General features: G+C 49.4%; 1 protein-coding gene across 2 annotated transcripts in view; it reads right to left on the bottom strand.

Moving 5' to 3' along the window:
* MAST1 (microtubule associated serine/threonine kinase 1) overlaps positions 1-26,806 on the bottom strand; it is a 111,210-nt gene that overhangs the window by 43,114 nt on the left and 41,290 nt on the right. For both annotated transcript variants that reach the window (XM_075346589.1, XM_075346588.1), the window contains exon 2: positions 8,751-8,779. In XM_075346589.1, the coding sequence (XP_075202704.1) occupies positions 8,751-8,779 (29 nt within the window). The remainder of the gene's footprint in view (positions 1-8,750; positions 8,780-26,806) is intronic.

Genomic DNA, 26,806 nt, shown 5'->3' on the forward strand with positions numbered 1-26,806 from the left:
ATATGTACTGCTCTGTGCACGACCTAGAATATGTACTGCTGTGTGCACGACCTAAAATATGTACTGCTGTGTGCACTGTACTGCCACTGTGTGCACGACCGAGAATATGTACTGCTGTGTGCACGACCGAGAATATGTACTGCTGTGTGCACGACCTAGAATATGTACTGCTGTGTGCACGACCTAGAATATGTACTGCTGTGTGCACGACCTAGAATTTGTACTGCTGTGTGCACAACCTAAAATATGTACTGCTTTGTGCACTGTACTGCCACTGTGTGCACGACCGAGAATATGTACTGCTGTGTGCACGACCGAGAATATGTACTGCTGTGTGCACTGTACTGCCACTGTGTGCACGACCTACAACATGTACTGCTGTGTGCACGACCTAGAACATGTACTACTGTGTGCACGACCTAGAATTTGTACTGCTGTGTGCACAACCTAGAATATGTACTGCTGTGTGCACGACCTAGAATATGTACTGCTGTGTGCACGACCTAGAATATGTACTGCTCTGTGCACGACCTAGAATATGTACTGCTGTGTGCACGACCTAAAATATGTACTGCTGTGTGCACTGTACTGCCACTGTGTGCACGACCGAGAATATGTACTGCTGTGTGCACGACCGAGAATATGTACTGCTGTGTGCACGACCTAGTTAATGTACTGCTGTGTGCACAACCTAGAATATGTACTGCTGTGTGCACGACCTAGAATATGTACTGCTGTGTGCACGACCTAAAATATGTACTGCTGTGTGCACTGTACTGCCACTGTGTGCACGACCGAGAATATGTACTGCTGTGTGCACGACCTAGAATATGTACTGCTCTGTGCACGACCTAGAATATGTACTGCTGTGTGCACGACCTAAAATATGTACTGCTGTGTGCACTGTACTGCCACTGTGTGCACGACCGAGAATATGTACTGCTGTGTGCACGACCGAGAATATGTACTGCTGTGTGCACGACCTAGAATATGTACTGCTGTGTGCACGACCTAGAATTTGTACTGCTGTGTGCACGACCTAGAATATGTACTGCTGTGTGCACGACCTAGAATATGTACTGCTGTGTGCACGACCTAAAATATGTACTGCTGTGTGCACTGTACTGCCACTGTGTGCACGACCGAGAATATGTACTGCTGTGTGCACGACCGAGAATATGTACTGCTGTGTGCACTGTACTGCCACTGTGTGCACGACCTACAACATGTACTGCTGTGTGCACGACCTAGAACATGTACTGCTGTGTGCACGACCTAGAACATGTACTACTGTGTGCACGACCTAGAATTTGTACTGCTGTGTGCACGACCTAGAATATGTACTGCTGTGTGCACAACCTAGAATATGTACTGCTGTGTGCACGACCGAGAATATGTACTGCTGTGTGCACGACCTAGAATATGTACTGCTGTGTGCACGACCTAGAATATGTACTGCTCTGTGCACGACCTAGAATATGTACTGCTGTGTGCACTGTACTGCCACTGTGTGCACGACCTAGAATATGTACTGCTGTGTGCACAACCTAGAATATGTACTGCTGTGTGCACGACCTAGAATATGTACTGCTGTGTGCACGACCTAGAATATGTACTGCTGTGCGCACTGTACTGCCACTGTGTGCACGACCGAGAATATGTACTGCTGTGTGCACGACCTAGAATATGTACTGCTGTGTGCACAACCTAGAATATGTACTGCTGTGTGCACGACCTAGAATATGTACTGCTGTGTGCACGACCTAGAATATGTACTGCTCTGTGCACGACCTAGAATATGTACTGCTGTGTGCACGACCTAAAATATGTACTGCTCTGTGCACGACCTAGAATATGTACTGCTGTGTGCACGACCTAAAATATGTACTGCTGTGTGCACTGTACTGCCACTGTGTGCACGACCGAGAATATGTACTGCTGTGTGCACGACCTAGAATATGTACTGCTGTGTGCACAACCTAGAATATGTACTGCTGTGTGCACGACCTAGAATATGTACTGCTGTGTGCACGACCTAAAATATGTACTGCTGTGTGCACTGTACTGCCACTGTGTGCACGACCTACAACATGTACTGCTGTGTGCACGACCGAGAATATGTACTACTGTGTGCACGACCGAGAATATGTACTGCTGTGTGCACAACCTAGAATATGTACTGCTGTGTGCACGACCTAGAATATGTACTGCTGTGTGCACGACCTAGAATATGTACTGCTCTGTGCACGACCTAGAATATGTACTGCTGTGTGCACGACCTAAAATATGTACTGCTGTGTGCACTGTACTGCCACTGTGTGCACGACCGAGAATATGTTCTGCTGTGTGCACGACCGAGAATATGTATTGCTGTGTGCACGACCTAGAATATGTACTGCTGTGTGCACAACCTAGAATATGTACTGCTGTGTGCACGACCTAGAATATGTACTGCTGTGTGTACGACCTAAAATATGTACTGCTGTGTGCACTGTACTGCCACTGTGTGCACGACCGAGAATATGTACTGCTGTGTGCACGACCTAGAATATGTACTGCTGTGTACACGACCTAGAATATGTACTGCTCTGTGCACGACCTAGAATATGTACTGCTGTGTGCACGACCTAAAATATGTACTGCTGTGTGCACTGTACTGCCACTGTGTGCACGACCGAGAATATGTACTGCTGTGTGCACGACCGAGAATATGTACTGCTGTGTGCACTGTACTGCCACTGTGTGCACGACCTACAACATGTACTGCTGTGTGCACGACCTAGAACATGTACTGCTGTGTGCACGACCTAGAACATGTACTACTGTGTGCACGACCTAGAATTTGTACTGCTGTGTGCACGACCTAGAATATGTACTGCTATGTGCACAACCTAGAATATGTACTGCTGTGTGCACGACCTAGAATATGTACTGCTGTGTGCACGACCTAGAATATGTACTGCTCTGTGCACGACCTAGAATATGTACTGCTGTGTGCACGACCTAAAATATGTACTGCTGTGTGCACTGTACTGCCACTGTGTGCACGACCGAGAATATGTACTGCTGTGTGCACGACCTAGAATATGTACTGCTGTGTGCACAACCTAGAATATGTACTGCTGTGTGCACGACCTAGAATATGTACTGCTCTGTGCACGACCTAGAATATGTACTGCTGTGTGCACGACCTAAAATATGTACTGCTGTGTGCACTGTACTGCCACTGTGTGCACGACCGAGAATATGTACTGCTGTGTGCACGACCGAGAATATGTACTGCTGTGTGCACTGTACTGCCACTGTGTGCACGACCTACAACATGTACTGCTGTGTGCACGACCTAGAATATGTACTGCTGTGTGCACGACCTAGAATATGTACTGCTGTGTGCACGACCTAGAATATGTACTGCTCTGTGCACGACCTAGAATATGTACTGCTGTGTGCACGACCTAAAATATGTACTGCTGTGTGCACTGTACTGCCACTGTGTGCACGACCGAGAATATGTACTGCTGTGTGCACGATCGAGAATATGTACTGCTGTGTGCACGACCTAGAATATGTACTGCTGTGTGCACAACCTAGAATATGTACTGCTGTGTGCACGACCTAAAATATGTACTGCTGTGTGCACTGTACTGCCACTGTGTGCACGACCGAGAATATGTACTGCTGTGTGCACGACCGAGAATATGTACTGCTGTGTGCACGACCTAGAATATGTACTGCTGTGTGCACGACCTACAACATGTACTGCTGTGTGCGCTGTGCTGCCACTGTGTGCACGACCGAGAATATGTACTGCTGTGTGCACGACCTACAACATGTACTGCTGTGCACGACCGAGAATATGTACTGCTGTGTGCACGACCGAGAATATGTACTGCTGTGTGCACTGTACTGCCACTGTGTGCACGACCGAGAATATGTACTGCTGTGTGCACGACCGAGAATATGTACTGCTGTGTGCATGACCGAGAATATGTACTGCTGTGTGCACGACCGAGAATATGTACTGCTGTGTGCACGACCGAGAATATGTACTGCTGTGTGCACGACCTAGAACATGTACTGCTGTGTGCACGACCGAGAATATGTACTGCTGTGTGCATGACCGAGAATATGTACTGCTGTGTGCACGACCGAGAATATGTACTGCTGTGTGCATGACCGAGAATATGTACTGCTGTGTGCACGACCTACAACATGTACTGCTGTGTGCACGACCGAGAATATGTACTGCTGTGTGCACGACCTAGAACATGTACTGCTGTGTGCACGACCGAGAATATGTACTGCTGTGTGCACGACTGAAAATATGTACTGCTGTGTGCACGACCGAGAACATGTACTGCTGTGTGCACGACCGAGAATATGTACTGCTGTGTGCACTGTACTGCCACTGTGTGCACGACCGAGAATATGTACTGCTGTGTGCACTGTACTGCCACTGTGTGCACGACCGAGAATATGTACTGCTGTGTGCACGACCGAGAATATGTACTGCTGTGTGCACAACCGAGAATATGTACTGCTGTGTGCACTGTACTGCCACTGTGTGCACGACCGAGAATATGTACTGCTGTGTGCACGACCGAGAATATGTACTGCTGTGTGCACAACCGAGAATATGTACTGCTGTGTGCACTGTACTGCCACTGTGTGCACGACCGAGAATATGTACTGCTGTGTGCACGACCGAGAATATGTACTGCTGTGTGCACGACCGAGAATATGTACTGCTGTGTGCACGACCTACAACATGTACTGCTGTGTGCACTGTACTGCCACTGTGTGCACGACCGAGAATATGTACTGCTGTGTGCACGACCGAGAAAATGTACTGCTGTGTGCACAACCGAGAACATGTACTGCTGTGTGCACAACCGAGAATATGTACTGCTGTGTGCACGACTTACAACATGTACTGCTGTGTGCACTGTACTGCCACTGTGTGCACGACCGAGAACATGTACTGCTGTGTGCACGACTGAGAATATGTACTGCTGTGTGCACAACCGAGAACATGTACTGCTGTGTGCACGACCGAGAACATGTACTGCTGTGTGCACAACCGAGAATATGTACTGCTGTGTGCACTGTACTGCCACTGTGTGCACGACCGAGAATATGTACTGCTGTGTGCACGACCGAGAATATGTACTGCTGTGTGCACGACCGAGAATATGTACTGCTGTGTGCACTGTACTGCCACTGTGTGCACGACCTACAACATGTACTGCTGTGTGCACGACCTAGAATATGTACTGCTGTGTGCACGACCTAGAATATGTACTGCTGTGTGCACGACCTAGAATATGTACTGCTCTGTGCACGACCTAGAACATGTACTGCTGTGTGCACGACCTAGAACATGTACTACTGTGTGCACGACCTAGAATTTGTACTGCTGTGTGCACGACCTAGAATATGTACTGCTGTGTGCACAACCTAGAATATGTACTGCTGTGTGCACGACCGAGAATATGTACTGCTGTGTGCACGACCTAGAATATGTACTGCTCTGTGCACGACCTAGAATATGTACTGCTGTGTGCACGACCGAGAATATGTACTGCTGTGTGCACGACCGAGAATATGTACTGCTGTGTGCACTGTACTGCCACTGTGTGCACGACCTACAACATGTACTGCTGTGTGCACGACCTAGAATATGTACTGCTGTGTGCACGACCGAGAATATGTACTGCTGTGTGCACTGTACTGCCACTGTGTGCATGACCTACAACATGTACTGCTCTGTGCACGACCTAGAATATGTACTGCTGTGTGCACGACCTAAAATATGTACTGCTGTGCGCACGACCGAGAATATGTACTGCTGTGTGCATGACCGAGAATATGTACTGCTGTGTGCACTGTACTGCCACTGTGTGCACGACCTACAACATGTACTGCTGTGTGCACGTCCTAGAATATGTACTGCTCTGTGCACGACCTAGAATATGTACTGCTGTGTGCACGACTGAGAATATGTACTGCTGTGTGCACAACCGAGAACTTGTACTGCTGTGTGCACGACCGAGAACATGTACTGCTGTGTGCACAACCGAGAATATGTACTGCTATGTGCACTGTACTGCCACTGTGTGCACGACCGAGAATATGTACTGCTATGTGCACTGTACTGCCACTGTGTGCACGACCTACAACATGTACTGCTGTGTGCACGACCTACAACATGTACTGCTGTGTGCACGACCTAGAATATGTACTGCTCTGTGCACGACCGAGAATATGTACTGCTGTGTGCATGACCGAGAATATGTACTGCTGTGTGCACGACCTAGAATATGCACTGCTGTGTGCACGACCGAGAATATGTACTGCTCTGTGCACGACCGAGAATATGTACTGCTCTGTGCACGACCGAGAATATGTACTGCTGTGTGCATGACCGAGAATATGTACTGCTGTGTGCACTGTGCTGCCACTGTGTGCACGACTGAGAATATGTACTGCTCTGTGCACGACCGAGAATATGTACTGCTGTGTGCACGACCGAGAATATGTACTGCTGTGTGCACAACCTAGAATATGTACTGCTGTGTGCACGACCGAGAATATGTACTGCTGTGTGCACGACCGAGAATATGTACTGCTGTGTGCACGACCGAGAATATGTACTGCTGTGTGCACGACCGAGAACATGTACTGCTGTGTGCACTGTGCTGCCACTGTGTGCACGACTGAGAATATGTACTGCTCTGTGCACGACCGAGAATATGTACTGCTCTGTGCACGACCGAGAATATGTACTGCTGTGTGCACGACCGAGAATATGTACTGCTGTGTGCACAACCTAGAATATGTACTGCTGTGTGCACGACCTAGAATATGTACTGCTGTGTGCACGACCTAAAATATGTACTGCTGTGCGCACTGTACTGCCACTGTGTACACGACCGAGAATATGTACTGCTGTGTGCACGACCGAGAATATGTACTGCTGTGTGCACTGTACTGCCACTGTGTGCACGACCTACAACATGTACTGCTGTGTGCACGTCCTAGAATATGTACTGCTCTGTGCACGACCTAGAATATGTACTGCTGTGTGCACGACCTAAAATATGTACTGCTGTGTGCACTGTACTGCCACTGTGTGCACGACCGAGAATATGTACTGCTATGTGCACTGTACTGCCACTGTGTGCACGACCTACAACATGTACTGCTGTGTGCACGACCTACAACATGTACTGCTGTGTGCACGACCTAGAATATGTACTGCTCTGTGCACGACCGAGAATATGTACTGCTGTGTGCATGACCGAGAATATGTACTGCTGTGTGCACGACCTAGAATATGTACTGCTGTGTGCACGACCGAGAATATGTACTGCTCTGTGCACGACCGAGAATATGTACTGCTCTGTGCACGACCGAGAATATGTACTGCTGTGTGCATGACCGAGAATATGTACTGCTGTGTGCACTGTGCTGCCACTGTGTGCACGACTGAGAATATGTACTGCTCTGTGCACGACCGAGAATATGTACTGCTGTGTGCACGACCGAGAATATGTACTGCTGTGTGCACAACCTAGAATATGTACTGCTGTGTGCACGACCGAGAATATGTACTGCTGTGTGCACGACCGAGAATATGTACTGCTGTGTGCACGACCGAGAATATGTACTGCTGTGTGCACGACCGAGAACATGTACTGCTGTGTGCACTGTGCTGCCACTGTGTGCACGACTGAGAATATGTACTGCTCTGTGCACGACCGAGAATATGTACTGCTCTGTGCACGACCGAGAATATGTACTGCTGTGTGCACGACCGAGAATATGTACTGCTGTGTGCACGACCGAGAATATGTACTGCTGTGTGCACTGTACTGCCACTGTGTGCACGACCGAGAATATGTACTGCTGTGTGCACGACCGAGAACATGTACTGCTGTGTGCACGACCGAGAACATGTACTGCTGTGTGCAGAACCTCAAACAAACCTCTGAGGCCTTCACAGAATAGCTGTACTTATACTAAGAATAAATTAAACCCAGGTGGATTCAATATACTAACTAGGTGACTTTTGGGGGCAATTGGTCACTCAGGAGGGAATCAAACTACCAGGGGCTGAATACAAGGCCTTGTATATACAATATTTCTGGGCAAGAGTCACTGTAAAGTGTATTTTATTATTTTAATCCTTGCTCATTTTGGGCTTAGGAGTCCAGTGGGCGGTCCTAGTCGCTGACTGTCAGCTTTTCCTGTATCAGGGGCTAGTTGACGCAGTGATACACTCCTTCTATGCCTCTTGAACTCCAAAGTAATGAGATATTTGTTTTACGAGTGCTCAGGAAATCATTGCAGCACACACGCTTTGTGGTATACTGAAAGTTTTTGCTTTAACACATTATAAGGCCAGTTTATATAGTACCTCAAACAAAGAAATAACTCCTCAGAACTATGCACCAATAAGAGCAATAGGGGCGTGAACAGAAATGTGAAATGTTCCCACCCATCAGTGTTAGCTGAGCCCTATGACATCATTAGCTATGAGACAAGATGGACATTATACGAATAAAATGGATTCTGTTCTCTCACAACGCCAATGATATAAAAAACTATCAACCTTCTTTATTTCTATATACTGTATAACAACATATATAGCTTCATATCCAGCTGTATACATATGATATGTATCCCCCAACTATTGCCATGCAATCCAAACATACATCCCCCAAAAGGACGTAAATCCGGGCACTTACCCGCTGCTCTTCCTGGGCAGGGGCAGATCCTGTGGAGACAAGAAACAAAGATCAGGAGATTATTTCTTTTTTTCCTTCAAGATTATGAAGAAGATCCCTTTTATCTAGGCTCCAGGGGCGTAACGACCGCAGTCGCAGAGGTCGCCATCGCGACCGGGCCTGGAAGGTTAGGGGCCCGACACCCACCCTGCAGATCATCACTCTGTGAAAGAGAAGCTGCAGTGTCTGTGGCAGGCCATGCGGCCACTATGGAGCCCGTGAGTCAAGGGGACCTGGTGTCAGCGGCGGCAGCACCGTGGGCCCCCCTTCACCTGTCATTACACACAGCAATGATGAAGCATCGAGTGGCGTGCTCTGCTCCATGCTTCATCATTCTCTCCCTGTGCCTGCGCTCGACGTCTCAGTGCAGCAGAGCGCGGGGACGTCATTTCTGTGCGACTGCTGTGCTGAGACTGCAGCGCACAGAGCGTAGGACAGGAGGACGCTCTGACCGGAGCAGAGGTGGAACTTGTTGGGTTTTTTTTGTTTTTGTTTTTTTAAATCAGTGAGTATACGTGGCCAGAGGCCTGGGGGGCTGCATTATACATGGAGGCCTGGGGGGCTGCATTATACATGGAGGCCTAGGGGGATGCATTATACATGGAGGCCTAGGGGGATGCATTATACATGGAGGCCTAGGGGGATGCATTATACATGGAGGCCTGGGGGACTGCATTATACATGGAGGTCTGTGGGGCTGTATTATACATGGAGGTCTGTGGGGCTGCATTATACATGGAGATCTATGGGACTGCATTATACATGGAGGTCTGTGGGGCTGTATTATACATGGAGGTTTATGGGGCTGCATTACACATGGAGATCTATGGGGCTGCATTATACATGGAGGTTTATGGGGCTGCATTATACATGAAGGTCTGTGGGGCTCCATTATACATGGAGGTTTATGTGGGGCTGCATTATACATGGAGATCTATGGGGCTGCATTATACATGGAGATCTATGGGGCTGCATTATACATTGAGGTCTAAGGGGCTGCGTTATACATGGAGGTCTCTGGGGCTGCATAATACATGGAGATTTATGGGGCTGCATTATACATGGAGATCTATGGGACTGCATTATACATGGAGGTCTGTGGGGCTGCATTATACATGGAGATTTATGGGGCTGCATTATACATGGAGATCTATGGGACTGCATTATACATGGAGGTCTGTGGGGCTGTATTATACATGGAGGTTTATGGGGCTGCATTACACATGGAGATCTATGGGGCTGCATTATACATGGAGGTTTATGGGGCTGCATTATACATGGAGGTCTGTGGGGCTCCATTATACATGGAGGTTTATGTGGGGCTGCATTATACATGGAGATCTATGGGGCTGCATTATACATTGAGGTCTAAGGGGCTGCATTATACATGGAGGTCTCTGGGGCTGCATAATACAACATGAATGACACCTTATACATGGACTACAGGGGTTCATTATACATGGACTATAGGGGTGCATTATACATGGAGGACTATGGGGCTGCATAATGCAATATGAAGGACACTTATACATGGACTATAGGGGTGTATTATATACGGAGGACTATGGGGCTGCATAATGCAATATGAAGGACACCTTATACATGGACTATAGGGGTGTATTTTACATGGAGGACTATGGGGCTGCATAATGCAATATGAATGACATATACATGGACTATAGGGGTGCATTATACATGGAAGACTATGGGGCTGCATAATACAATATGAAGGTCTATGGTGCTGCATTATAATACATATAGGAGTATGGGGGATGCATTATAATATATGGAGGACTATGGGGCTACCTTATACATGGACTATGGGGGTGCATTATAAAACATGGAGGACTATGGGGGTGCATTATAATATACTGAGGACTATCTGGTGCAGTAAAATATATGGAGTACTATGGGGTGAATTATAATATATGGAGGACTATGGGGTGAATTATAATACATGGAGGACTATGGGGTGAATTATAATACATGGAGGACTATGGGGGTGCATTATAATATACTGAGGACTATGTGCTGCAGTAAAATATATGGAGTACTATGGGGTGAATTATAATACATGGAGGACTATGGGAGGTGCATTATAATGCATGTAGGACTATGGAGGTGATATTATAATATATGAAGGGTTATGTGGGACCCTTTGTACTATATGGAAGGCAATGTGGGGGCCATTATATAATTTGGAGAACTATATAGGAGGGGGGACAAAGATACAATCATGGGATGGGAACATTTTGTGCTGAGGGAAAAAGGCTCTTTCCCTCAGCACCCAGCTTTCCCATGATCTGCTATACATCTTCTCTCAGCACCCAGCTTTCCCATGATCTGCTATACATCTTCTCTCAGCACCCAGCGTTCCCATGCTCTGCTGTACATCTCTCAGCACCCAGCGTTCCCATGCTCTGCTGTACATCTCTCAGCACCCAGCTTTCCCATGCTCTGCTGTACATCTCTCAGCACCCAGCGTTCCCATGCTCTGCTGTACATCTCTCAGCACCCAGCGTTCCCATGCTCTGCTGTACATCTCTCAGCACCCAGCTTTCCCATGCTCTGATATGGGAAAGCTGGGTGCTGAGGGAAAGATGTATAGCAAAGCATGGGGAAGCTGGGTGCCGAGGACAAGATGGATATCAGAACATAGGAAAGCTGGGTGTTAATAGAAAGAGGGATTTCAGATTATGGGAAACCTGGGTGCTGAGGGAAAGAGCCAAGTGTCAGCGTCACAATCCGGTACTCCGAGTGTCGGCGTCATTATCCCGTATCCTGAATTTCAGTGTATACAGAGGAGGGGGGGGGCCAGGTCCAAGCTTTGCACTAGGGCCCATCAAACTCTAGTTACGCCACTGCTAAGCTGCACTGTATAATGGAGAAGTCATTCTCTCTCTATTGAGCACTATGGAGTGTGAAGAGTCATTTTTACTGCAGGCTGTAAAACGAGTTGTTTTTTTGAGTGTGAAGTGCTGACATCTAGTGGCCAATATAAAAAGTGCTACTTTCTTTTTTACATTTTTTTTTTTTTACCATATACAACAATGGGTGACTGTGCAGAAGGAAGGAAATCCTGCAGAGACTTATTTCTACCTGAACATGGTAATTATGATATAGTGGGGTAAATGATCAGTCACTTGATTGAGTCATCGTCTAGTGACACAGATAAAGGTGTAATCATGGCAGAGGCTTTACAATGGATCCAGACACACAGAAATATCGCTCCGCTTTCCCCTTTGATGTGTAATATTCCCATAATCCCAGGTCTTGCTGCATTGGATCTCAGTTTCTAGGGAGACCAGCGAGCAGCGCAGAAAATGCTGACAGGCTCCGGAGAGCGAGCAGAGCCATGAGGAAAACAGAAATCTGCCCGTCCATGTGGCGATGTGTGATTGCATCAGGACCGTGCATCATATAAATCCCTGTCAGTGCGGGGATTGGGGGTTCTGCTGAATCTGGGCCCTACAAATTATGGGGGCCATAGACTGCAGTGGCCAAGAGTGGACAGTGTCACCATGCTGAAATCAGTCTGGAATAAGACGCGAAATGCAGCAGTACACCTTGATCGAACCTGTCACGGTTGACAGACAGTCCTGTGGTATCCGGTTGTAGAAGGTCACAGTGTTTGCTGCACAAACTGCTCCCTGGCCGTCTATTTTTCCTTCTATGGTGTAAATAGAAACCTATTTGGGGTTACTCCTTTTCCTTTTATGACCCTGCAGATATCTTCACTTCTCAGATGTTAATCCTCATCACTTCCCCTTGTGTCCTTAAATACCTGCATTTCCCCTTGGTGTTTGCTGGTGATAGAGTTACATTTCTATACAGTCTTGAGTGCAAGGAGTCAGCTTGTGTTCATCTGATGTATGTTTCTGTACCTCTCCCCGAGTCATCCCGGAGATAACTTGTTGGTTTACTTTCCCCTGTGTGTCCTCCTTATGTCTTCTTTAGAGCTTAGTGGGGTTGACTAAGTGCTCATCCCATCCGTTCCCTACCTAGGGCTCAGTCCAGGGTAAGTCAGGGTCAGGTATCCTGTTCGGCACATAGAGTGGTCAGGGGAGCCAGCGGAAGGTTTGGTCAGGGGTCATCATTGCCCCCTTCCCTATACACAGGGTTTCCCTCTTCCCTTTTTTGCCGTTTGCTTGGTATTTCCCCATACCCTAGCGTGACAGTGGCACATATGGGGTTGTGGAACTCGTGTACAATAAAATGGAATTTTGTGGCCTTTTGGAGGATTTTCCTACTTGTACGTCCACATGAACGTTGCGTCTCCTTATTATCCATGTGGAAAATGACCTGGAACCTCTGGATTTGTTCACATCAATGTTTTTCAGTACGGACCAATGCTCTGTGTAAAAAAACAAAAAATCTGCAGAGTGCGCTAGTCTGAGCTTTTATTTTTTGGGTGGGTTTTTTAGGGACTCGCACTTACATGTCAGTAAATGCGCAAAAAAAACGGCCAGAATATGTCTCCATCCGCATGGGATAAGTTTCTAACAGAGGCAATTGTTAAAGTTGATGGTACCTGGCCTTGTCAAATAATTTGATTATTGATGCATAAAAATAGGTGTGATATGGATTCCAAAACAGGACAAGGGGTGTCCGGGTGACATATTGTCATCACACCGGCGATTTATCAGACATCTGAGTGAACTTTAGTCTAAAGGGTGCTTTACACGCTGCGATATCGGTATCAATATCGTTAGCGAGCGTACCCGCCCCCGTCTGTTGTGCATCATGGGCAAGTCGCTGCCCGTGCCGCACAACCTCGCTTACACCCATCACACGGACTTACCTCCCTGCGATGTCGCTGTGGCCGGCGAACTGCCTCCTTTCTAAGGGGACGGTTCGTTCGGCGTCACAGCAACGTCACACGGCAGCCGTCCAATAGAAGCGGAGGGGCGGAGATGAGCGGGCGGAATATCCCGCGCACCTCCTTCCTCCCTCATTAAGGGCGGCCGCAGGTACGACAAACAACCTCGCTACTGACCAGACAACAATTTTTGGTAAATGAACGACGTGTCACACACCAAAGATTTTTGCCTCTTTTGCGATCGTTTAAGGTCGCTCATAGGTGTCACACGCTGCGATGTCGCTAACGGCGCCGGATGTGCGTCACTAACGATGTGACCCCGACGATAAATCGTTAGCGATGTGGCAGCGTGTAAAGCCCCCTTAAGTCTAGTCCTGCATGCCAAATCATCAGTGTTTTATCCAGGAGATAAAAGGAAATAAAAGAATATTTGTCATCTGTGTGCCATCCGCTTCTCCATGTGCCGTCTGTATGTCCGTGTGCCACCTGTATATGTCCGTGTGCCATCTGTATGTCCGTGTGCCACCTGTATGTCCATGTGCCGTCTGTATGTCCATGTGCCACCTGTATGTCCGTGTGCCATCTGTATGTCCGTGTGCCATCTGTATGTCCGTGTGCCACCTGTATGTCAGTGTGCCACCTGTATGTCAGTGTGCCACCTGTATGTCCATGTGCCATCTGTATGTCCGTGTGCCACCTGTATGTCCGTGTGCCATCTGTATGTCCGTGTGCCACCTGTATGTCCGTGTGCCACCTGTATGTCCGTGTGCCACCTGTATGTCCGTGTGCCACCTGTATATGTCCGTGTGCCACCTGTATGTCCATGTGCCGTCTGTATGTCCATGTGCCACCTGTATGTCCGTGTGCCATCTGTATGTCCGTGTGCCATCTGTATGTCCGTGTGCCACCTGTATGTCCATGTGCCATCTGTATGTCCGTGTGCCACCTGTATGTCCGTGTGCCACCTGTATGTCCATGTGCCACCTGTATGTCCATGTGCCGTCTGTATGTCCATGTGCCGTCTGTATGTCCATGTGCCACCTGTATGTCCGTGTGCCATCTGTATGTCCGTGTGCCACCTGTATGTCCGTGTGCCACCTGTATGTCCGTGTGCCACCTGTATGTCCGTGTGCCACCTGTATGTCCATGTGCCGTCTGTATGTCCATGTGCCGTCTGTATGTCCATGTGCCACCTGTATGTCCGTGTGCCATCTGTATGTCCGTGTGCCACCTGTATGTCCGTGTGCCACCTGTATGTCCGTGTGCCACCTGTATGTCCGTGTGCCATCTGTATGTCCGTGTGCCACCTGTATGTCCATGTGCCGTCTGTATGTCCATGTGCCACCTGTATGTCCGTGTGCCATCTGTATGTCCGTGTGCCATCTGTATGTCCGTGTGCCACCTGTATGTCCGTGTGCCATCTGTATGTCCGTGTGCCACCTGTATGTCCATGTGCCACCTGTATGTCCGTGTGCCATCTGTATGTCCGTGTGCCATCTGTATGTCCGTGTGCAACCTGTATGTCCGTGTGCCACCTGTATGTCAGTGTGCCACCTGTATGTCCGTGTGCCACTTGTATGTCCATGTGCCACCTGTATGTCCGTGTGCCATCTGTATGTCCATGTGCCATCTGTATGTCCATGTGCCACCTGTATGTCCGTGTGCCACCTGTATGTCCATGTGCCATCTGTATATGTCCGTGTGCCACCTGTATGTCCGTGTGCCATCCGCTTCTCCATGTGCCATCTGTATGTCCATGTGCCACCTGTATGTCCGTCTGCCATCTGTATATATCCATGTGCCCTCTGTATGTCCATGTGCCCTCTGTATGTCCATGTGCCATCTGTATGTCCATGTGCCATCTGTATGTCCGTGTGCCATCTGTATGTCCGTGTGCCACCTGTATGTCCGTGTGCCACCTGTATGTCCATGTGCCATCTGTATGTCCGTGTGCCACCTGTATGTCCGTGTGCCATCTGTATGTCCGTGTGCCACCTGTATGTCCATGTGCCATCTGTATGTCCATGTGCCACCTGTATGTCCATGTGCCACCTATATGTCCATGTGCCATCTGTATATATCCATGTGCCATCTGTATATATCCGTGTGCCATCTGTATGTCCGTGTGCCACCTGTATGTCCATGTGCCATCTGTATATATCCATGTGCCCTCTGTATGTCCATGTGCCACCTATATGTCCATGTGCCATCTGTATATATCCATGTGCCATCTGTATATATCCATGTGCCACCTGTATGTCCATGTGCCATCTGTATATGTCCATGTGCCATCTGCTTGTCCATGTGCCATCTGTATATATCCATGTGCCCTCTGTATGTCCATGTGCCACCTGTATGTCCGTGTGCCACCTGTATGTCCATGTGCCATCTGTATATATCCATGTGCCCTCTGTATGTCCATGTGCCACCTGTATGTCCATGTGCCACCTGTATGTCCATGTGCCATCTGTATGTCCATGTGCCACCTGTATGTCCATGTGCCACCTGTATGTCCGTGTGCCATCTGTATGTCCATGTGCCATCTGTATATATCCATGTGCCATCTGTATATATCCATGTGCCACCTGTATGTCCATGTGCCATCCGCTTGTCCATGTGCCATCTGTATGTCCGTGTTCCATCCGTATATGTCCATGTGCCACCTGTATGTCCGTGTGCCATCAGTATATGTTCATGTGCCACCTGTATGTCCATGTGCCACCCGTATGTCCGTGTGCCATCCATATATGCCCGTGTGCCACCTGTATGTCCATGTGCCACCTGTATGTCCGTGTGCCATCCGTATATGTCCGTGTGCCATCCGTATATGCCCGTGTGCCATCCGTATATGTCCGTGTGCCATCCGTATATGCCCGTGTGCCATCTGTATATGCCCGTGTGCTACCTGTATGTCCGGGTGCCACCTGTATGTCAATGTGCCATCCGCTTGTACATTGTGCTATCTGCAGTGGGCGGGGCTAAAGTGGTGTGATTGACAGGTCTGCTCTACAGTCCCGCGCTGGAAAATCACATCGTTATCTAACACAACATAGGGATCAATTGGAAAGAACAATACTTGGGTGAACCGGTCCCCCTGGTTTATTCGTATGGAATCTACATGCAAACCTGTTCTCGACAGCTGAGAACATCATTGCTCCTTCTGTACAGGTCTTATTTTCGGAGGGCACTACGATAGCACTAAGTGCCCATATTTTAGGCTGGCACCATATATAATGCTTTTACCATTATCCACTGCCCTTATTTAATAGATCATATAGTCAACATCCCACTGCAATGTCTATTGTCACAAGGAGTTTTGCTCAAAACTCGCCAAGTGTCATGGCGGCATCAAACACTGTTCACACTGCAGACTCTGACACTCCACACAATGGTTTCTCTGGTGTTTCTCAATTACACAGGCAGGCTCAGGCCTCGACCAGCTGTGTGCTCATTACAGTTAACCTCTGCTAGCCTGCTGGTTACCTCTAGAATCACATGTTTTTGGAGACCTATCACATTTACCTTTTTAAGATGGTGGAATCTGTCTTCCCACACTGACTATAGTTTTGCTGTGTTGGTCTGTGTGCTATTGTGTCCCAGTTCTGCTGGTGATTATATTGCGCAGTGCTTGGAGTTGTTGTGGAATTCTCTACTTGTCTTGTTTCCTCCCTGCTCTTATTTTCCTCCTTACCTCTTATTGTCTTATACCTTTGTGTGAGCATGCTGTGAGTTTTAGCTTCCCCTGTTTGTCTTTCTCTGTTGGTTTTATCACATTCCTGTCCTGGCCCTCCCCTGGGGTTGGAGTATAAGATCAGGGCTGATCAGGACCAGGGTCAAGAAGGTGGCTCAGACATCCTCACCTTCAGAAGTAACTCTGAGTTAAGGGATAGCTACAGCCCCCCTAGTCTGAGGACCAGTCTAGGTGCCCCTGTCTCCTGCTCTTCGACGGGTCCAATCCTGGCCATTTTACCATATAATGTAGCAGTCAATAGCAACCGTGAAATCTAAGATGATTGAAACAGGCAGGTGATGGCATGACACAAGGACATATGTTCCCATAAAAGCGAAAAATCAAACAATCAAAACTTTTTTTGCCCCTTGGTGCGACTTAAAGTAATTCAATTTGTTTACTAAAGTTTACTAAAAAACTTCCTCCCTGAGATTTTTTTTCTTTTAAATTCTTATTTAAAAAAAAAAAAAGCAAAAAAACCCATAAAAATGCTATATTTAGTGATTTTGTAGTCATAATAATGTGTAGTAAAAAGAGAATATAAAAATACTTTAGAGGACCTGTCCCAGATAAAAAAAAAGTTCCCAGCTTTTAATCCTATATTATTCCCGCTGCTTTCCTGAGTATTACGTTTTTGATTTTTTTTAAATCCGCCCTATAGTTTCAGAGATATGGCCTATTTTATATAGGGATAGTTTGATGGTCGTTACAAAGGGGCGTGGCTCCGGATAACTCATAAGATACGCCCTCAAGGAATTCTGTAAGCCACGCCCTACAGATAAAGATCGTAAACATTAGCACTACATAAAAAGGCCCATATCTCTGGAACCGTATGGCGGATTTTTAAAAAATAAAAACCAAAATACTCAGCGGACTAGCAGCATTAAAAAAATGAGCCAAAACTGGCCACGTTTGACCTGGTGACATGTCCCCTTTAAGTCTACAAATAGTGAAAACATTATGTGTCTTGGAAAAGGATTCCCTCTAAGACACTGAAGTACGAGAATGACGTCGTTCCTTAATTGGCGGCTGAAGTTTACGAAAATTAAAGTCCACGTTATTTTCTGTTTATAAGGAAAAAACCCATTGACGTCAATGAAAAGTCTCCAAAATAATAGGACATATGGCATTTGCAAGAACTTGAAATTCTGTGCAAAAAAAAAAAAAAAAATGTACCTAATTAATTCTCCTTTTGCTTCTGAGAATTGGCAGACGGGGGGTAATGTTTACAGTGCGAGCAGCTGAATGTGGGCGGGGCCTCTGCAGTGTGATTGACAGCTCTGCCCTGCGCTCCTGCCGCACGGTCCTGACAGATCAGATAATGAGCTGCTATATGGAGAGGAGCCGGCACATCGCAGACTGATGGTCACAATACAGACACCTATTTTGGCAGTTTCCCGGTAAATCGAGCAGATAAAAGAAAATAGAAGTAAACAGAGGTTGGCAGTAAATGAAGAGTCTAATGCCGAAAAATGGGAAAAATAACGGGGGAGTACAAGGAGCTACCAAGGAGGCCGGGCAGAAGCATTCACTGTGACTATATCTGTATCAGGGAAGCTGCTCTTCAGCACTCCCATAAGAACAAAGAGCAACAGTGAGTATAATGAAGAGCTCCACACACTGCGCATGATGGACCACTCCACACACACTGCGCATGTATGCCCGCTCCACACACACTGCGCATGATGGACCACTCCACACACACTGCGCATGATGGACCACTCCACACACACTGCGCATGATGGACCACTCCACACACACTGCGCATGATGGACCACTCCACGCACACTGCGCATGTATGCCCGCTCCACACACACTGCGCATGATGGACCGCTCTACGCACACTGCGCATGATGGCCCGCTCCACACACTCTACGCATGATGGCCCGCTCCACACACACTGCGCATGATGGCCCACTCCACACACACTGCGCATGATGGCCCGCTCCACACACACTGCGCATGATGGCCCACTCCACACACACTGCGCATGATGGCCCGCTCCACACACACTGCGCATGTATGCCCGCTCCACACACACTGCGCATGATGGACCGCTCCACACACACTGCACATGATGGCCCGCTCCACACACACTGCGCATGATGGACCACTCCACACACACTGCGCATGATGGACCGCTCCACACACACTGCGCATGATGGACCACTCCACACACACTGCGCATGATGGCCCGCTCCACACACACTGCGCATGATGGCCCACTCCACACACACTGCGCATGATGGCCCGCTCCACACACACTGCGCATGTATGCCCGCTCCACACACACTGCGCATGATGGACCGCTCCACACACACTGCACATGATGGCCCGCTCCACACACACTGCGCATGATGGCCCACTCCACACACACTGCCCATGATGGCCCGCTCCACACACACTGCGCATGAGGGACCGCTCCACGCACACTGCGCATGTTGGCCCGCTCCACACACACTGCGCATGTATGCCCGCTCCACACACACTGCGCATGATGGACCGCTCCACACACACTGCGCATGATGGACCACTCCACACACACTGCGCATGATGGACCGCTCCACACACACTGCGCATGATGGACCGCTCCACACACACTGCGCATGATGGACCGCTCCACACACACTGCGCATGATGGACCCTCCACACACACTGCGCATGATGGACCGCTCCACGCACACTGCACATGATGGACCACTCCACACACACTGCGCATGTATGCCCGCTCCACACACACTGCGCATGATGGACCACTCCACACACACTGCGCATGATGGCCCGCTCCACACACACTGCGCATGATGGCCCGCTCCACACACACTGCGCATGATGGCCCGCTCCACACACACTGCGCATGATGGACCGCTCCACACACACTGCGCATGATGGACCGCTCCACACCCACTGCGCATGATGGACCGCTCCACACACACTGCGCATGATGGACCACTCCACACACACTGCGCATGATGGACCGCTCCACACACACTGCGCATGATGGACCGCTCCACACACACTGCGCATGTATGCCCGCTCCACACACACTGCCCATGATGGACCGCTCCACACACACTGCGCATGATGGACCGCTCCACGCACACTGCGCATGTTGGCCCGCTCCACACACACTGCGCATGTATGCCCGCTCCACACACTGCGCATGATGGACCGCTCCACACACACTGCGCATGATGACCCGCTCCACACACACTGCGCATGATGGACCGCTCCACGCACACTGCGCATGTTGGCCCGCTCCACACACACTGCGCATGATGGACCACTCCACACACACTGCGCATGTATGCCTGCTCCACACACACTGCGCATGATGGCCCGCTCCACACACACTACGCATGATGGACCGCTCCACACACACTGCGCATGATGGACTGCTCCACACACACTGCGCATGATGGACCGCTCCACACACACTGCGCATGATGGCCCGCTCCACACACACTGCGCATGATGGCCCGCTCCACACACACTGCGCATGATGGACCGCTCCACGCACACTGCGCATGTTGGCCCGCTCCACACACACTGCGCATGATGGACCACTCCACACACACTGCGCATGTATGCCTGCTCCACACACACTGCGCATGATGGACCGCTCCACACACACTGCGCATGTTGGCCCGCTCCACACACACTGCGCATGATGGACCGCTCCACGCACACTACGCATGATGGACCGCTCCACACACTCTGCGCATGATGACCCACTCCACACACTGCACATGATGGCCCGCTCCACACACACTGCGCATGATGGCCCGCTCCACACACACGGCACATGATGGACCGCTCCACACACTGCGCATGATGGCCCGCTCCACACACACTGCGCATGATGGCCCGCTCCACTCACACTGCACATGATGGCCCGCTCCACACACACTGCGCATGATGGACCGCTCCACGCACACTACGCATGATGGACCGCTCCACACACTCTGCGCATGATGGCCCGCTCTACGCACACTGCGCATGATGGACCGCTCCACACACACTGCGCATGATGGACCGCTCCACACACACTGCCCATGATGGACCGCTCCACGCACACTGCACATGGTGGACCGCTCCACGTACACTTCGCATGATGGACCGCTCCATGCACACTGCGCATGATGGACCGCTCCACGCACACTGCGCATGATGGACTGCTCCACGCACACTGCGCATGATGGACTGCTCCACGCACACGGCGCATGATGGACCGCTCCATGCACACTGCGCATGATGGACCGCTCCACACACACTGCGCATGGTGGACCGCTCCACACACACTGCGCATGATGGACCGCTCCACGCACACTGCGCATGATGGACCGCTCCACGCACACTGCGCATGATGGACCGCTCCACACACACTTCGCATGATGGACCGCTCCATGCACACTGCGCATGATGGACCGCTCCACACACTCTACGCATGATGGCCCGCTCCACACACTCTACGCATGATGGACTGCTCCACGCACACTGCGCATGATGGACTGCTCCACGCACACTGCGCATGATGGACCGCTCCACACACACTGCACATGATGGACCGCTCCACACACACTGCGCATGATGGACCGCTCCACGCACACTGCACATGGTGGACCGCTCCACGTACACTGCGCATGATGGACCACTAATGATGAGCGAGTTTCTAAATACAGTACTTGGATTTGCGATACTCATAACGAGCACTGTCTAATACCCGCGTATTCATTCCGAATAGCGTGTGCAATGCAAGTCAATGGGGAATACTCACAATGTAACGAGTTACCTGAATGCCGCACTATTCATGCAAGTAGCAATAGTACGGCATTCGGGTTACTCGTTACATTGCGAGCATTCCCCATTGACTTGCATTGCACACGCTATTCGGAATGAATACGCGGGTATTAGACAGTGCTCGTTATGAGTATCGCGAATCTGAGTATTTAGAAACTCGCTCATCATGATAAACTGCTCCACGCACACGGCGCACGATCGACTGCTCTACTCACATGGGGCCATGCAGGTCGAGTTGTTCTGATTGACATAGAATATATTATATTACCATATAATGTACTAAAAGAAATGGAAAAAAATTGGGGTGAAATGGTGAAAGATAAAGCAACTCTATGTACAGACAATCACACAGAACAGAGTCATAAACAATTCACGCAAGAGGAGTGAGAGCCACAGCAGCTTACAATCTATGAGGAAATGACACAAGTGACACAAGAGATCAAAAGTGCCAGATTAGTGACCAATAAATATTTCTTTTTAGGGTAGATATAAAAATGGTTATTGGAAAGCAATCTGATTGTTTGGTGTAGCGCATTCTAGGCAGCTGGTGCAGCACGATAAAAGTCCTTTCAGATGCTAGTGGCAGGTTTGGATTATTGAAAATGTTAGATCATTGCAAGCAAGAATAGGATGATATAGGAGGAGATATAAAGAAGTGCGGTGCTGTATAGGGCACGGGTATGATGGTAGGTAGGGATGAGGGAGGAGATGTATGGCGGTGTAACACTGTGGAAAGCAAGGATAAGGTGGTACACAGAGATAAGGGTGAGGATGTAATTTGGTACAGCACTGAGTAAAACCCCAGGTAAGGTGGTAGATAGAGATTAGGAAGATGTAGGGCGGTGCAGCAATATGAGGATGGGTAGGGTGGTAGAGATGAGGGAGGAGATATAGGGCGGTGCAGCACTAGAGGATGGTATAATGGTGAACAGAGATGAAACATGAGGTGTAGAGCAGTGCAGTACTGTGGAGAGGATGGATAAGGTGGTAGACAGAGATGAGGAGATGTAGGGCAGTGCAGCACTGTGGAGAGGATGGATAAGGTGTAGACAGAGATGAAGAAGTGATGTAGGGCAGTGCAGCACTGTGGAGAGGACGGGTAAGGTATAGACAGAGATGAAGAGGTGATGTAGGGCAGTGCAGCACTATGGAGAGGATGGGAGGGTGGTAGATACAGATAAGGGAGGAGATGTAGGGCAGTGCAGCACTATGGTGAGGACAGGTAGGGTGTAGACAGAGATGAAGAAGTGATGGAGGGTGATGCAGCACTGTGGAGAGGACGGGTAGGTTGGTAGACAGAGGTGAGAGAAGACATGTAGGGCAGCCCTGTGGAGCGCTTTATTGGTGACATACGCTTATGGTGCATTCTGTAGTGATTGGCCAACTAGTGCAATGTCTGGCAGACAAGGTGACCTTTCTTTATTGGGACACTGGCCTAATATTTATCAAATATGCCTCTCCTGGGCAAGACGTCTGCAAATATAAAGAGCAGGTAGGATACTGCAATAATTAAAAACAACATGACACAGATGGAAGAACCGCTCAGCCAATCAAGGGGGCAGTCGCCACCTCCAAATATATTCTACAAAGAAACCAATGTGACCAGCACCTACTCACAGAATGATGGAAGTGTGAACAGGTGCCAGCTGCGGTGACAGCAGTACATATATAGCAAGGGGCGCAGCAGCCGCTGTGTGCGCCGAGATATATGCAAACACTCTATATGTCTAAGGCTCTTTTTATTTAGTGTTAGGCCATGTGCGCACGTTGTGTTTTTTCCTGCATTAACGCTGCGTTTTGAACTGCAGCGTTTCAGTGCCAAATTGCATGCATTCTGCTTCCCCAGCAAAGTCTACGAGAAGTCCGAAAATACAATGCGCACGCTGCGTTTTTAAACGCAGCGTTTTGGATGCTAAAAAATCGCTGCGGAAAAAAAAGCAGCATGTCACTCCTTTTGTGCGTTGTAGCTGCGTTCTCCACCCATTGAAATCAATGATGTGGGTCAAAACGCAACCAAAATGCACTTGGACTGCATTTCTGTTGCATTCCGCATGCTTTTTTGACAAACAAAATGCAGGTCTTTCAGTCTCTGTCGGTCTCTTTCTCTGTCAGTTGGTCTCTCTGTCTGTCTGTCTCGCTGAGTGACCACTGTCTCACTGCAACCAATCACAGCCGCGAGTGGGCGGATCTATATTGTGCAGTAAAATAAATAAATAATTAACAAAAACCGGCGTGCGGTCCCCCCCAATTTAGATACCAGCCAAGATAAAGCCACACGGCTGAACGCTGGTATTCTCACGATGGGGAGCTCCAAGTTATGGGGAGCCCACAGCCTAACAATATCAGCCAGCAGCTGCCCGGAATTGCCGCATCTATGAGATGCGACAGTCCCGGGACTCTACCCGGCTCATCCCGAATTGCTCTGGTGCGGTGGCAATCGGGGTAATAAGGAGTTAATGGCAGCAGCCCATAGCTGCCACTAAGTCCTAGATTAATCATGGCAGGCGTCTCCCCAAGATACCTTCCATGATTAACCTGTAAGTTAAAGAAAATAAACACATACACCCGAAAAAATCCTTTATTTGGAATAAAAGACAAAAAACCCATCCTCTTTCACCACTTTATTAAAATCCCCAAACACCCCACCAGGTCCAACGTAATCCACAGAGGTCCCACGACGCTTTCAGCTCTGCTACATGAAGCTGACAGGAACGGCCGTAGAAAACCGCCGCTCCTGTGAGCTCCACACAGCAACTGAAGTGAGCCGCGCGATCAGCGATGATGTCACTCAGGTTCCCCGTGGCCACCGCTGGATCCTCCAACTGTGACAGCAAGTCGCCCGAGTGATTGACGTGAGCTGCGCGATCAGCGGTGACGTCACTCAGGTTAGCCTCGGCCACAGCTCTCAGGTGGAGGACTGCAGCTGGCCGCGGGTAACCTGAGTGCCGACACCGCTGATCGCGCTGTTCATTTCAGTCACTCAGGGGATTCGCAGTCACCGGTGAGTGCTTCACAGGTGACCGCTAATCAGGACGCAACACACAGAGAGTGCCACGGGATGACAATGAAGTCGGGTGAAGTTCATCCGAGTTCATTCTCATTGCGCGACTCTGTCTGTGTCTGCTAAATGCATGCAAAATGCATGAGTTTTAGATGAGTTTTTTTTTTACAAACACTGTGTTTACAGTTGTCCAGTCTGTGAAAGGGTGCGTTTTTTTCTGCACTTGACAGAACGCAGCGTGCGCACATACCTTTCCTGTTGTAAAAGCCTGCAAATGTAAAGGGTAAGGGTATGTGTGGCGCCCCAGGATCTGGTTGCCACAACAGCATTGCCTCTTCCAAAGGGTTAATGCTGAGCCTGGAGGTAATTGGGAAGTCTATTGGCCAGTAAGTACCAACATCCAACGCCGTTCCTCTCTCAGGCCAGCAGAGGGAGCTCTAAACCTGAAGTTCCAGGGAGCACTTCCTTAAGCCTGACCTGAGGGAGGAGTTAAGTAGTCTGTTAGGGAGTTCAAGGAGAGAGGAGCTGAGTAGTGCGGTTTTGTGAGCTGGGGTTTGGAGCTAGGCTAGCTCAACCCAGGAGAAGCAGGAGCCGTAGCGAGGCACGTGGAGAAGATTCTAGGGGAGAACTGGTCAGAACCGGTTCGCCTCAGAAGAACACAGTGAAAATTAGACATCGGAGTCTGTGGTTGCCAGGGTGTAAAACCCCTACCTGGTAGCCGAATCCGAAGGGCAGGAGGACTGTAGGTCTCCTGGCCCCCAAAACAATCCGAAGGTCCAGCTGCATCACCAGGGCCCGGTGTGGACCCCAGCAGGGAAGCATCAGAGAGGGCCTGCGCAGCCTATCCTAGGAGAAAGGGACGAACCACAGGTCCCAGCAGCAAGAGGGCCATTGCTAAACCCAGAGTGCAGGGTCCTGTAGAAGCAAAGGAAGAACAGGGAGTAGGCCTCAATACTCGACTGGCCAAGGAGATCACCCCAGTTACTTCCAGGCCGGCCGGATCCCCTTCACCACCTGTGACGGTCTCCCAGGACTGAATAGTTGCACAGTAAAAGAAAAGAAGGTAAAGAGACTGTTGTTTGTGTCAGTTCTTTTCCCTGTCTTGATTAGCCCTGCACCCTTTCCAAGCACCATAGACTTTAATAAGCACCAACGGTTGCCCCGGGGTACCGCTCCACCTGTGGGGAGCAGAACCATCCCAGCTGCTAATCCATCAGTCCTAGAGGCCCTATCCAGCAGCGGCGGCTCCATAGTCGCAATCCGCAGGTGGCGTCACGAATCTTCCATAAGCTTAGTTATAATCACCATCCCCAGCAGTTGTCATATTAGTTGACCACGCCAGGGTCACGGAGCCAGGCCCTGCCACCGCTGACTACCCCCGGACTAGTCCGGCCCGGCACCGGGTGTCCCAGAGCCCTGGGGTGGGCGAGTCAACCTTGGCGTCACGAACAGGATTTTGTGCCCGGTCCCACCGGGTACTGTGCGCCTGAAGAAACTGTGCTTAAAGACTGTTTTACTGTAAAAACTGCCGCCGCCATTAGCCTTGCTGAGCGCGGGAAGAAGCGGGGCGTGCCTGAAGAAAGAGAGCGAAAAAGAAGCCCCACCCCCTTGGTCTTGCAGAAGAGCGCGAAGCTAAGCCCGCTATGCAGAGCGGAGGAAAAAGAAAT

Source organism: Anomaloglossus baeobatrachus, chromosome 4 (genome assembly GCF_048569485.1).
Source record: "Anomaloglossus baeobatrachus isolate aAnoBae1 chromosome 4, aAnoBae1.hap1, whole genome shotgun sequence".
Lineage (NCBI taxonomy): Eukaryota > Metazoa > Chordata > Amphibia > Anura > Aromobatidae > Anomaloglossus > Anomaloglossus baeobatrachus.